General features: G+C 44.5%; 1 protein-coding gene across 3 annotated transcripts in view; it reads right to left on the minus strand.

The window, feature by feature from the left end:
• The window catches only part of Mgat5 (alpha-1,6-mannosylglycoprotein 6-beta-N-acetylglucosaminyltransferase), a 282,882-nt gene that overhangs the window by 91,577 nt on the left and 177,769 nt on the right, over positions 1-13,536 (minus strand). For all 3 annotated transcript variants that reach the window (XM_057769775.1, XM_057769776.1, XM_057769777.1), the window contains exons 7-9: positions 11,800-11,961; positions 8,928-9,097; positions 4,783-4,917 (exon numbers count right to left, since the gene is read on the minus strand). In XM_057769775.1, coding sequence (XP_057625758.1) covers positions 4,783-4,917; positions 8,928-9,097; positions 11,800-11,961 — 467 coding nt within the window. The remainder of the gene's footprint in view (positions 1-4,782; positions 4,918-8,927; positions 9,098-11,799; positions 11,962-13,536) is intronic.

The raw sequence follows: 13,536 nt of genomic DNA on the forward strand, positions 1-13,536 counted from the left end.
TTCTGAAAACAAAATAAAACCATAGAAGTCCAAATACCAGATCATATCCTCCAGGAAATACAACTGTCAGCTGAGGTTTCTAGACGAGACAAAGACAAAATGGAGGAAGGCCACGGCCACAGAGCGCACTGTGAGCTAACCTGGGACAACGCCCTCATCTGGATTCTTAGGTGGCTTTCATGCAGCTACTCTCAGTACATTGACAGGTATCTGTTTTGGGAATGTGTATGTTCATGTGTGTGCATGTTTACAAGTGTGCATGTATATGTGCATGCATGCATGGGGAGGCCAGAAGTCAAACTCTGGTGTCAATCCTCAGAAGGCAGGCAGAGGCAGGAGGGCTTCTTGTTCAAGGTCCTCCTTGGCTCCATCTTGGAACCACCTCATTCCTGTGTTGTCAATATTTATGCTACTGACTGGATACCTTCTGTGTATCTGAAACATCAGGACTGTTCTAACGATTTAAACATGTATTTGCCCCAGTTCCCAAAGCAGCTGGCCCTCCACTAACAGAGACCTCACAGAATGTCAAATGACATTAGAACACTGTTGTCGCCCGAGGTTACACTACAGGGAGAGAGAGATGCTCAGAAGCCAAGGGTCTACTTTCTAGCTGGGAGTCTGGTGTAAAAGCTGGCAGGCTGTGAACCATTTGTATCTCATATTCTTGCATGAGTTCAACATTCAGTAAAGGATTCCTATGGAGCAAGAGGGTAGTGAGCTCTGTAGACCATGTTAAAATACTCTAGAGTACCAGTAGCATGTCAGCATATCAGGAGCAAGTGTTTAATCGAATTTCCTAGGCTCTTATGCAAATTAGAAAGAATTTATAAGTATTTTCCCAAGGTCAACAGACCTAATGGGCTTGTTGCTCACAGGAAGGTCTGATGACATCACACTATAGAATGCAGTTCCCCTTACCTGCCATCAAGTAAGATGACTACAGTCTGACAGCTTCTTTTGTGTGCATGTGTGTATTGCACATGCGTGTGCGTGTTCCTACATATGAGTACCTGTGTACACAGATGTGTATGGGTTGTGTGTATACCTGTATGTGATGTGATGTGTTTATGTACGTAGACCCAGAGGTTCCTTGGTAGCTCTCCATCTTATTTTCTGAGACTGGGTCCATCTCTCTGAATTTAGAACTCACTGAGTTGGCTGGAGTATTTAGCCAAGAGCTCCAGGAGCCTCCTGTCTCCACTTCCCCATGCTGGGATTGCAAATGTGCACCATTATGCAGGCCTTCTCTGTAGATGCAGGGATCCAAACTCGGGTCCTCATGTTGCACAGCCAGTGCTTTACCAGCTGAGCCATCACATTGGTATCCTTCTCTCCTTTTGATTTTTGGGATATGGTTTTACGTCACCTAGGCTGTCCTCAAACATCTAAGCGCTCAAGGATGACCAAGCTTCTGCTTCTCCTATCTCTACCTCCTGAGTGCTGGGATTACAGGGAGGCACTGCCATACCTGGTTTTTAGGATCCTGGGGATTAAACCCAAGGCTTCATTTACAACAGGCAAGTGGAATACAAACAGAACTCTAACTCTAGATGTAACTTTTCATATTTAAAGGGAAAGAAGTAGGCAAGAAAATTCTAGGAAGTCGTGGGACGAATCTGTAGCTTTGCCATAAAACAAAGACCAAGGGCTAAAGCTCCACGAGGCCCCCTGCTGCTTCCTGCTAATTCAGACCTTTACTAAAGAAGGAAAACACTATGCACACCCACAAACCCCAGAGATGGAGCATTTCACACAGTAAGCATCAAATACCAATCAACAGTGACCATTTTAATAACGACATGGCCTTTCTTAATTGACCCAAACACCACCATTGAGAATATGCTTCCATCTAAAGAGCCTGTCTTAATAACAAGGATATGAGAGTCTACGGAGGTCTGGATTACCCAGTTTTCTCTGCACGTTTTCCAGATATCTACCATTCATAAAATGACAGAAAGGAACAACTCTGACTTTCTTCCCTTAAGGCCATCACAAAAAAAGTGTTTATAATATGGCTTATTAACTAAGAAGAAAAATAGTTATTTCTATACAACTGAAAAAAAAATAAAAGTCTGACTTGTGATCTGTGAAAAAAAAGAACAAACCAATAATAGACAAAATATGGTACCATAGACAGGGTGGAGTGCTGGAGCCGAGGAGATGGACGGTACAGTGTGCGCAGTGCCTGCTGAACACTTTGAAACCCAGCGCTGGGTAAATGAAGGCAAGTGGATCCCTCGGGCTCACTGGTCAGCCAGTCTAGCCAAGAAGCCAGCTCCAGGTCTTTGAAAGACTATCTCAAAAACAGGTGGGGAGTGTGATGTGGGATGTCCTTTTGTGTGTGTGTGTGTGTGTGTGTGTGAGAGAGAGAGAGAGAGAGAGAGAGAGAGAGAGAGAGAGAGAGAGAGAGAGAGAGAGAGAGAAGGCAGAGTCAGGGCATCACCATGTAACCACCAAAGGAATAACATGCCAGTACTGATAAGCCACACATTCATGGTGATACACAGACTAGTAGAAATGGGTTAATTTAAGAGCTAGCTAGGAATATGCTAGAGCCATTGGCCAAGCAGTGTTGTAATTAATATAGTTTCAGTGTGATTATTCGGGTGTGGGCAGCCAGGAATAAAAGAGCAGCCTCCACCTACAACATTGTTTCTGAAGAATGACATCAAAGGTTGTTTTCTGACCTCCATATGCATGCACACCTATACACATGTATACATGAACATGTACATGTATATACATATGATCAAAAGAAAAAACTAACAAAAGGACAAAGCATTATCCTGGTCCAAACTTTCCTAAAAGTAAAAAAAAAAATGGTACTCTCTCTCTCAAGGAAATGAAAATAACGCAGACTGTAAGAATAACATTCTCAACAGAGTCAATACAATCATCACAGTCAATCAACATAGCACAGCCAACATCATCAACATAGCAGTCATTTCAAATAATCAACACAATGAACAGTCAGTAGAGACAGTCAGCCAGCACAGTCAATAGTCAACACAGTCAACAAAGTTGCCACAGTCTACACAGTACAGTCAGCAGTCATTCAATGATGGTTATAGAACAGCCATCACAGTCAACAAAGTTGGCATAGTCTACACAGCACAGGCAGCAGTCATTCAACAATCATTCAAGAACAGCCAGCACAGCCAGCACTGTCAGCACAGTCAGCCACCAGAGTCAACAGTTATTTAACACAGATAACACAGTCAACAGTCATTGAAGTCAGTCAATAGAGTCAACACGGTTACACAGTTAACATAGTCAACACAGAACACTTGGGCCCTTAATACAGTGTCTCCACCATCAGCCTCTTTGCTATAAATATTTCATTGCCCAAAGATAAAAATAAATCATTGCTGTTGGGGGTAATGTTTGAAAGAGAATATTATAGATAATGGACATTACTAGACCTTAAATTTTTGAGAAAATTCTTTGCATTTTTACTTCTCATTTTTGTCTGATTCATAAAGAACTTCCAGTCTGAAATGATCTTGGGGGTTTAAAGTTAAAAGTACTGAATGTAACTAAAAAGAAGATAAAGGCCTACATTGGGATATTTATGAATTGGATAAGTTAGACTATGTGATGGTTCATTCTTGATTGACAACTTGATTGAACTTTAAGAAATGCCAAGGAGACTAGACAAGCAAACCTCTATGTGTGTCTGTGAGTGTATCTCCAAAGATGATTAACTAAGGGAAAGGTCTACCCTGAATGTGGGAGGCACCGTCTTGTGGGCTGGGGCTCGTGGTGGAATACAGAAGAGAAACTGTGCAGGCAAGGCTTTCTCTCTCTCTCTCTCTCTCTCTCTCTCTCTCCTACCTGACTGCTATGATGTGAACTGCTCTGTCACACTGTCCACACCACAACAGACTGAAGCCTTTGAAACCATGAACCAACATCAGACTTTTCTTCCTGTAAGGTATCTTGCTCAGGTATTTGGTCAAAGTGACAAAATTAACACAGAAGACCATATCAAAAATGTTTCTACCCATTCGTCACAATTAAGGAACACATGGAAAGGGTGCTGGAATGTAGCTTGTATAGCATGAATGAAGCCACGGGTTCCACTCTATCCCTAGCTCTGATAAAATCTGTGTGCAGCTGCAGAAACCATAAGAGAGCCTGCCTCCTCAAGGTGGAAGGGGAGATCCAACTCTCAAAGGCTGTCCTCTGACCGCCACATACATGCTGTGGCATGCACATACACAGATTCACACAAACACAAATGCATGTATACAACAAACAAACAAATAAACAAGAAAAGTCACTATTTGACTAAATGCATGAGATTCTCCTAGGTATACAAAGAGAGGAATGCTAGGTATTGGAGAGGATAAATGGGAAGCTGCTAGATATGTTTTGTTTTGCTTTTTTTTTCCTTTTTTCTTCTTATTTTTTAAGTCAAGGTTTTACTACGAGCTTTGGCTGTCCCAGAACTCACTATGTAGGCCAGGTTGGCCTTGAACTCACAGAGATCCACCTGCCTCTGCATCCTGAGTGCTGGAATTAAAGGTATGTGCCACTATGCCTGACTGGGCACCTGTTTTCTATTCTTAGGACATCAATAGAAATAATGTACAATCTCAGGAAGCAGTCAGTGGAAACAACCTGAATTTCATTAGGAATGAAAAGTATACTCCAGACAGTTCAAAAGATAATACTTAATCACCCTTTAAGAACAAACAAACAAACAAAAAAGAACAAACAAACAAAACCAGATACAATGCTTGTTAGGGGAAAAGCATCTTAGCACGTAGTACTTACTGGTAATGAACCCAGGATGGTCCTAGAGTTTTCTTAAATTGAGCAAGTCCCACAATATCGATATAAATAAGCTCGACGATCCTGTCTCCTACAGTGGGACAGCCAGACCGGTTTCCAACAACCTTCTTCATAATCCTGGAGTGGGGCAAACGGGGACAAAAAGAAAAGACATCAGACACTTGACAATACTAACCCAGGCAAATGTGAGAGGATCACACACACCTCAAGTCCCTATCAGAGATAATGGGTTTATGCTCCACGCCTGTCTCAACTCTCCAGAGTCCTCATTCTGACCGAGGGATGTTAGATGCTGGTATACAAACACAACCTGTGAGGTTAGCAACCTGTGTGACCCGTCTCTACTGTGGAGCAGACGTGAGCGTTACCATGAGATAGCTAACCTGATTCATCTCTCTGAATCTCTCCTCCTATCGCCTCCCAGGATGGGGAGAGAGGATTGAATAATGATGTGCAGATACTTCCCCCCAATTCAAACAGTCTCTCTTAGAACGGGACTCTCTAAGACTCAGGAAACACAACTTACAAGGTCCAGGAAGTAAATGAGACTCACAAGTCCCAGCAAGCTCCTGGACCAGGATTCACAGGACCGGCCCGAGGTTATATAAGCAGTAGCAATGGCTTAGGAGAGAAGACTCTCAAGTCAGTAGATCTGCCTGCACAGCATGCAGGGAGTTTGAGGGATGCAACTTAATGAGCTGCTACCCATGCCGGGGTGGGCTTTTTGGTGATGCAGCTGCCTTTGAGTCACCAAGTTCCTCCTAAATAACCCCTCATCCACAATCCTGTTAAGTAACCCAAATAAATTCACTGGCCTACTAAACTGGTGTTGGGTGGAATCATTTCTTTGGTCTTTTGTTGGGGCCTGGTGAAAATGTCCCCAGAAAAAGTCACACAATGAACACAAATGCTATGACATTCTCTCCCTTTCGTTTGTACTCCCTAAACACCTCGACTCCCGGTCCTCAGCTTGTGTAACTCCCCATACTTTTGCATTGTCGTGAGTGACTCGTGATAGACTTGGCCCTGCGGCTTAGACATTCTCATGATCTAGTCTTCCGGCCACTGACCCACTCTTTCTACCCTGACATCCAAACTGCCCTTGTGCTAAAAGATGAGAACACGCGTGCTGCTCTGTGGACCTGACTAGTCGAATAAGTCCAAAGTGTAGCGGCCATGTAGCCAGACACCAGGCACCACCTTTGACCCTTTCCCCTGCTCACATCCACAGCCACACTTGACCATTTACAAAAGTCCCACTTTTGAATGACAGGGGACACAAGCTGCTCCACAGTTCCTTACACTCCCTGCTTCAGGCCCCTTCTGCCCCTTCTGGGCTCCCCCCCACCAAAAAAAAAGTTAAGCTCTACTGAACTGATTTCTTCTGAAGAACCGGAAAACTTTCTATGAAAGGCTGGATAATAAACACTTTTCTTACTCAATTCGGTCTCTGTAGGGTGGAAGCAGCCATGAGTTAAGTAATAGTTGGTGTGACTCTGCAACCAGACAATGTTGGCAAAACCAGGCTGAAGTTGGCTTTGGGCGGCTGACAACAGATTATACCCAGGGGCCGCCTCGGCTACTGGTTCTCAACCTCATCTGAACATTAGACCTACCTACAGTGTAACACAAAATATTTAGACCATGACATTTCCAAATCTTGTAACTTAATGACCCTGGGAATGTTCTGTTCCAGGATTTAAGGAGATCCCCAAATCTCCTGGAAAGTGAAATAAAAAAATTCCCCAAGCAATCCTCATGAGCAGCAAAGAACTGGGGATCATTTCTCTGTGTTGTTTCTGTAATAATGTTCATTTTCAATAAAGCACATCTAGGGGTTGTGGATGTTGCTCAGTGGGCTGAGCACCATTCCCAGCACCAGATAAACTGGGTGTGTTGGCACATTCCTGTCAAACTGTCCAGGAGGCAGGGGCAGGAGGGTTGCTCGACGGCAAGTTTGAGGCAAGTCTGGGTTACTTGTCTCAATGGCCCCTACCTCCATAAAAATTGCACATATGGCCCTCATCCCAATATTCACAAAGGTTGATTTTGACTTGTCCTTGACCATCAAGCGGGTCTCTGCAATAATCACACCTAACATCTTTTCTAAGCTCCATTCTCATGCCTGATTGATTACTCAGTCCTCCATTTGCTCATCTGCCTACTCGCCACTCACGTCCACATTCCTTCTCTCATCCCTTCAGTAGCCAGAGTACAGCGGGCACCATGTGTGAGAGCCAGGAACACAGTGGTGAGATTCCGTTTTCAACACCCCCTGTACTTACAGCCTAGCATTCACACCTTGATTAGCATTAATAGAGTTGTAATTAGTAAGATTATTATTTAATGCACCAGTTGTGATTGTCCAAGGATTGACAGCTGAGGAACAACATGCCGGTCACTTTTCGGGTCCCATTTTGAATCCCAGCCCTCAGAAGGCAGAGTGGCTGCAAGCAGGAAGGCAATGGGAGGCAGTCTGGTAAAGAAGGAGGAGAACCACTTGAGGTACAAAGGGCAACTTTGTACTCAGAGTTCATCCAACTCTGAAGGAGAAAGGGAGGGCTGTTGCAAAAAGCCTGTAGAAGTCCATTCCAGGGTCAGATCCAGGTACCTACATGCTACCCCTGAAACCTCAGGCGGCTCAGGCTCAAATGGCAAAGCATCTACTTCCAGGTGCTGACGTTTAAATACAATACAATATATGGGAAGCTGAGATGCTTCCTCAGTAAAGCTCCTACTTCTATACAACACAATATATGGCTGCCAAGATGCTTCTTTGGCTTAAAAGTTCTTACTTCTATATAATACAATATATGGCTTTCAAGATGCTTCCCGGGCAAAAGCTCCTGCTTCTTTCTGTCACTGGAACCCACAGTGGAAGGCGAGAACTGACTTTCTGAACGCTGTCCTCTGACCTCCACATACACGGAGGCACACGTGCCCACATGCTCACACGCACAGTCATAAACAACACTAAACTTAAAACCACGAGGTGCTTAGTATGAACACACAGTAAGTGGCTCACTATAGATCTAATAGCTACCATCAGTGCTGGGGTGGGGCCGAGCTGGTATAAAACCTGCCTGGCATGCATAAAGCCTTGGGATCCACTCCCACCGCCATATAAACCAAACATAGAGGTGCACTGCCCTGGGGAGGTGAAGGCAGAAATCAGAAGTTCAAGGTCATCTTCAATTATATATATTGAGTTTGAGGCCAGCCTAGGCTACACAGACCTAATCTCGATATAAAAATAGCCCCTACCAACACTACTGCTATCATAATTCCTGGTATTTCTACTGTACGCAAACCTTGATCGTGGTGCCTGGCATCTGGAAAGCAATGAGAGGACTACTAAGATTATCTTCAGACAGGATTGCTTTCAACTCAATATACTGCCAACAACCTTGGTGTGTCAATAATGCAGTAGAAACAGGGTAGAACGTGCATTGCTCTCTGCCATCTCTGGTGGCCTTGCAAGGGCTGGCACAGCGACATGTCAACTTGCATGCTGGGTCAAAAGTCTCTGCTGGCAGTTTTCTGGGGGCTGTGGGGACCCCAGTTTTTCTGTTTGGCCAGCTGTATCAACTGAAAAGGCGCGGAGATGGGGGTGAGAACTGAGTGCAAACCTCAGTGGGACGGAAGACTCAGGGAAGAGCAGATTGAGCTGGAAGTTAGCTGAGAAAGGATTGAATTCGGGCTTTCGGGAAATCCATTTTACTCATATTAAATTATAAACAGGAACTGGCCCTGTTTTGAGTTTCAGAAAGCTTGATGTTGAGCAGGGAGTAGCATGGATGTTGGCAAGAGGCAGGGAATTAGGCAAGTCAATACAGTCTTGCACTGCAGATGTTGGAAACACCTGGAACAGCAAAGAATAAACGCCTTCGCTTGAGTTTTCCTGGCGTTCATTTATGAAGCCCCGGAGCCAGCAGCCAATGAAAACATATTATCCTTCTCATAGTGTATATATTAAGCTCCTGAAAATAATCTTCTTATCGCCTGTTTAGCGAATTATCACTCTCATTTCCCCCCCACGAGAAATCGCACCCTAATAGAGGAGCTTTACGAGTTTACTGTTTCGTTTTTGTATTCTGATTTTCAAATTGAAAAAGTAATTCCCTTACTCCTTGAGCTCAGCCAGCGAAGCTGAGATCCGGATGTCATGGCCCAGTAGGTAGAGAGATGTAATTAAGTCACTCCACTGAACTAGTTCACCGAGAGGGCCACCGCTGAATGCCGTCTCTGCAATCTTGAAGCCAGATTCCTTGGTCAGAAGCCCCAGGTGAACAAGGATCTGGAAAATGAAAGAGGAAATGCATACTGAGTTCTGGAGCTACGTTCAAAATCCGTGCGCACTATAAAGCAGTCAGCCAGTTAAAGGAACCACTGAAGTCTGAGCAAGGGGCATGCCATTTTTCTACAAGGCATACAATAAGCAAGGAAATAATGTTTCCCCGTTTCAGACAAACGCTAAAACCAGGAACTGCCCTTGGTCGCACCATGACTGTGAGCTACAGATCACCCTGATTTTTAAAAATAGAACATATGGCTGGGTCAGCCAGAAAAGAGTCTGATGAACAAACACGAGGACCCGAGTTCGAATCCCTAGAGCCCAGATACAAAAGCTGGGCGTGGTGGTGCACACTTGTAAAGCCAGTGCAGAGGAGATGGAACAGACCAGACAGTAGTGCAACTTCCTGTGTTTGTCTCTCCTGTGTCGGGATTACAAGCATGTACCACTATACCTGGCGTTTTATGTGGGATCTGGGCAGCGAACTCAGGTTATATGCCTGTGTGGCCAGTTCTTTATCAACTGGGCTCTCCCAGCCCAGCAAGCCTGTTGCTTAAACATCCTCTAATTATGACTCATGAGGCTTGTTTGGTTTTTAAACATAAAACCATGGAAATAAGCATATTTAATGTGCTTCAGTGAACTTTGGTCTCTACCCACCCAGCTGACCCAGTCTGGCCATGGGAGTCTGCTGCAGCTGGTATCTCCGCTCTCTGGCCAGAACTGTAGGCGCTTTTGGTAGCTTTTCTATTCTGGGGTATGAGAAGATGTTCTAAGCTCATCAAGTGTAATTTCTGTCTCAGACCTTAATGAGCCATTTTCCCAAGAACCATTTACCCTACCTAGTGGAAACAGCATTTAGAGATCAAAGGCTAGTTCTCAGGGGACTCTACTTAATTGCTGTTTGGAGCCTTCTCCACTGGCTCTAGCGAGGAACTTCACTTTTCCTCGAAGATAAAATAAATGACGGGTTCTTCCTGGTAGCGCCACTCCCAAACCAAGGCTGGAGATAATACCTCCGGATACCATCACCCATCTGTCACCAGCTATTGCTGTCTCCTGCAGTGAAACTTCCCCTCCATGAAGGCAGGCACTAGTAAGCCATTTTCTACACCGTAATGTTCACAATGGCTCCAGAATAAGATTATCAATACTTCAGCATATGACAAGATACAAGTGTTAAATTGTCCTCAAAGCTCGCTGTGCTCACTTTACCGTGTTCTACAGAAATAGTGAGCAGCCCTCCACTGTGTGCTTGCCCAAAATTGTTAATACACAGTCAATCCAGGTGTTTCATTTTCCTTAGGATTTTCAGGTATGAGGGGTTTTTTGTTTGTTTATTTTTAAAATTTAAAATAGATTTTCCCCCAAACAATATATTCTGGTTATGGGTTCCCCTTTCCTAACTCCCCTCAGATCCTCTCTACTTCCCCACCCATCCAAGTCCATGCCTTTTCTTTCTGTCATTAAAATATAAACGTGCATTGAAAAACATATAATAATACAAAAAATAATTCAGAATAGCAAAGAAACAGAAAAAAAGAGGGAGGGGTATGGCTCTTTTAAACTAATTCTTTTCTTGTTATGTAAATGGTTGCAGTGTTAAGTGACCAAGCATGAAGTGCTGAGAGAAATTTGGTTCCCACGCCGGCTACACCCACTCCATCCTATCCCCCTCCCTTCTCTGACTGCTCGATTATTTTCTTACTGTGGAAAAATATGTACAGCATCACATAGTGGCCACCGTTTTAATGTGCATGGATCAAAAGCAGTGCTCTCCCCGGGTATCTCATTTCTGAAACTGGAAGAGTTCCGAAACTTAAGTTTAAGTCATAGTGGATAAGACCTTTCCTGTGTCGTGTGTGCAGGGGGGGGGGTGCCTGTGTCATGTGTGCAGGGGTGGGGGGGGGTGCCTGTGTCGTGTGTGCAGGGGTGAGGGGATGCCTGTGGGAGCGTGTGATGAAGATGGCTACATACCAATGTATTCCTTATGCTATTCAACCATGTGCATTAAAACGTTTACACATGTTAGGCTATGCTAGGAACATTTTTCTATAGTAAGAAAAATAATTAAATGGCGAAAAAAAGGAAGAGAGGGAGGGAAGGAAGGAAAGGAGAGGATGTAACAGGGATGGAAACCATTGCCCACCCCTATTTTCTGCCTTTGGCTATCATCTCTCAGTCACCATCCACCTTGTTGTGTGTGCGTGTGTGTGTGTGTGTGTGTGTGTGTGTGAAGAAGTGGATGTAGCAAGTATGGAAACCATTGCCTGCCCCAATTTTCTGTCCGTGGCTACCACCTCTCAGTCACCATTTACTTTGTGTGTGTGTGCATGTGTGTGTGCATGTGTGTGTGCACGTGTGTGTGCACGTATGTGTGTGAAGAAGTGGATGTAACCGGTATGGAAACCATGGCCCAGCCCTACTTTCTGTCCTTGGCTACCACCTTTCAGTCACAATCTATCTTGTTTGGTGTGTGTGCGTGTGTGTGTGGAGATGTGTCTATCTGTGCACACATTCACAGAACACAGAGGAAGACATCGAGCGTGAGAAAAGAAAACCTCAGACTGGGGTGAGCAGACGCTGAGTGATCTCCTCTGATGGAATGTCACTTGACACATGACATCGCTCTTCATCTTGTTTCCAAGCAAAGTCAAATTTTAAGAGGAAGCTGCCATATAAAGGAACGGAATTAAGAAACTCACTTTCTTCCGTTTTCTCTTTTCAAGGTTTTGTTTCTCTGCCAGGGACTTGATAGCTTGGATCCACGCATCCGCCATTCTCCGGATCCGGAGTCTCATCCACCGGAACTCCTCGTGCTTCTTCATCATGCTATAGAGAATGTTAAAATCCGTACGGATTTCCGCCTAGGGAAAGAGAAAGAAACGGAATAAAATGAACAGAAGGTTAAATAAAATGCTAGGATGGAAAGTGATTTTCATGATAGGGCATTTTAAACCTGAGAGTCAATTAAATCCAGGATTTCAGAAATCAACCTTGACTCTCTGCATGGCCCTTGCTTAAGAGTCCCAAAGGTGGGGGCCAATGAGATGGCTCAGCAGGAAAAGGCTCTTGCCAAAAAGCCTGGCAATCTGAGTTCAATCCCCAGGACCCTCCTGTGGAAGAGACAGAGAACTGACTCGCAGGTGTCCTCTGGCCTCCAATGCTCACTGTGGCTCACACATGCCCATCACATGAACGCACAAATAAAATAAATGTGATTGAAAAACTTTAAGAAGAAGGGGGACTGCAAATTGAAACAAAACTCCCCCCAGTGCAGATTTTGTTACAAGGGACATCACTGAAAACATTAGAGACTGAGAAAGGAGGCATGGTCACCGTGAAGCCTGCGCTACGCTGAAATGTTGTTTTCACAATGGATCTACCCGATGTACCTTCAAATTCCTGTGCCAAAACTTATCTGTGTCTTGGAGCCTCTTTCTAGGCAGCTGACCACCAGGAAAAACTATCAGCTCCAACAGGCCAGCCAACACTGCGCGAGTTCCCAGAGAGCCTCTCCTCCCAGGGTAAGATGGGAAAAAATGATCATTTTCTAGTTTTGTCCTGGCCCAAACCAACAAAATTGGATTTTTCTAAGGAATTTTAAAAGCTAGGGATAGGGTTTGTTTCTACCATGGCTGAATACAGTTTAAGATTCAGAGCAGAATAATTTAAGGTCCAGGAAGACTATTTTTTCCTGCTCCTCTGGATACTGTAGCAGGATGCTGCCTCTGATTAAAAGATGAGAAAAACGTGGTATCCGTCAAGCAAACCAAATCCATCTCTTAGCCGTGTTCATGGCTCATTCTTAGCGTTTGTCTCCCTCCTTGACCCACAGTCTCCCATGGTCTACACTTGAGTTCACAAACCCTGGCCATAGAGCGGTCCTCCTAGCTGCCTGTATGTGTACAGGCCATTTTAGTGGAACACCGTCACACCCTTCATGACATATTAATTACCCATGGATGCTCTCTGCGTTAGGACTATGGAACAGAGCAGGCGTGAGATTAAAGCTCCGACAAAGACAAAAAACACTATCTGGCGTTTTACGTTTTTCTTGTTTACTACATTTTTATTTATTTAGAATGTGTGTGCATGTGTGAGCCCGTGAGCACATGCGCGCACACCCACGCTCAAGTGTGTGTTTGAGTCAGAAGACAACCTGCAGCAACTGGTTTTCTCTCTGGGTCCTAGGAAATGAAACTCAAGTCTTCAGACTTGGCAGTAGGCGCCTTTGCTTGCTGAGACATCTCACCAGCTCTATTACGTTAGTACATGATGGGGTGTCAGGTAGCCTAAGCTGGTCTTGAACTCTCTATGTAGCCAAGGATAACGATGATTTCTATTTCTCCTGCCCCTACCTAGGTGCTAGGATGACAGGCATGCACCACCAAGTCCACTTTACCATGTTGCAGACTGAACCCAGGGCTTCTTGCACACTA

Source organism: Chionomys nivalis, chromosome 5, assembly GCF_950005125.1.
Source record: "Chionomys nivalis chromosome 5, mChiNiv1.1, whole genome shotgun sequence".
In the NCBI taxonomy this organism is placed as follows: domain Eukaryota; kingdom Metazoa; phylum Chordata; class Mammalia; order Rodentia; family Cricetidae; genus Chionomys; species Chionomys nivalis.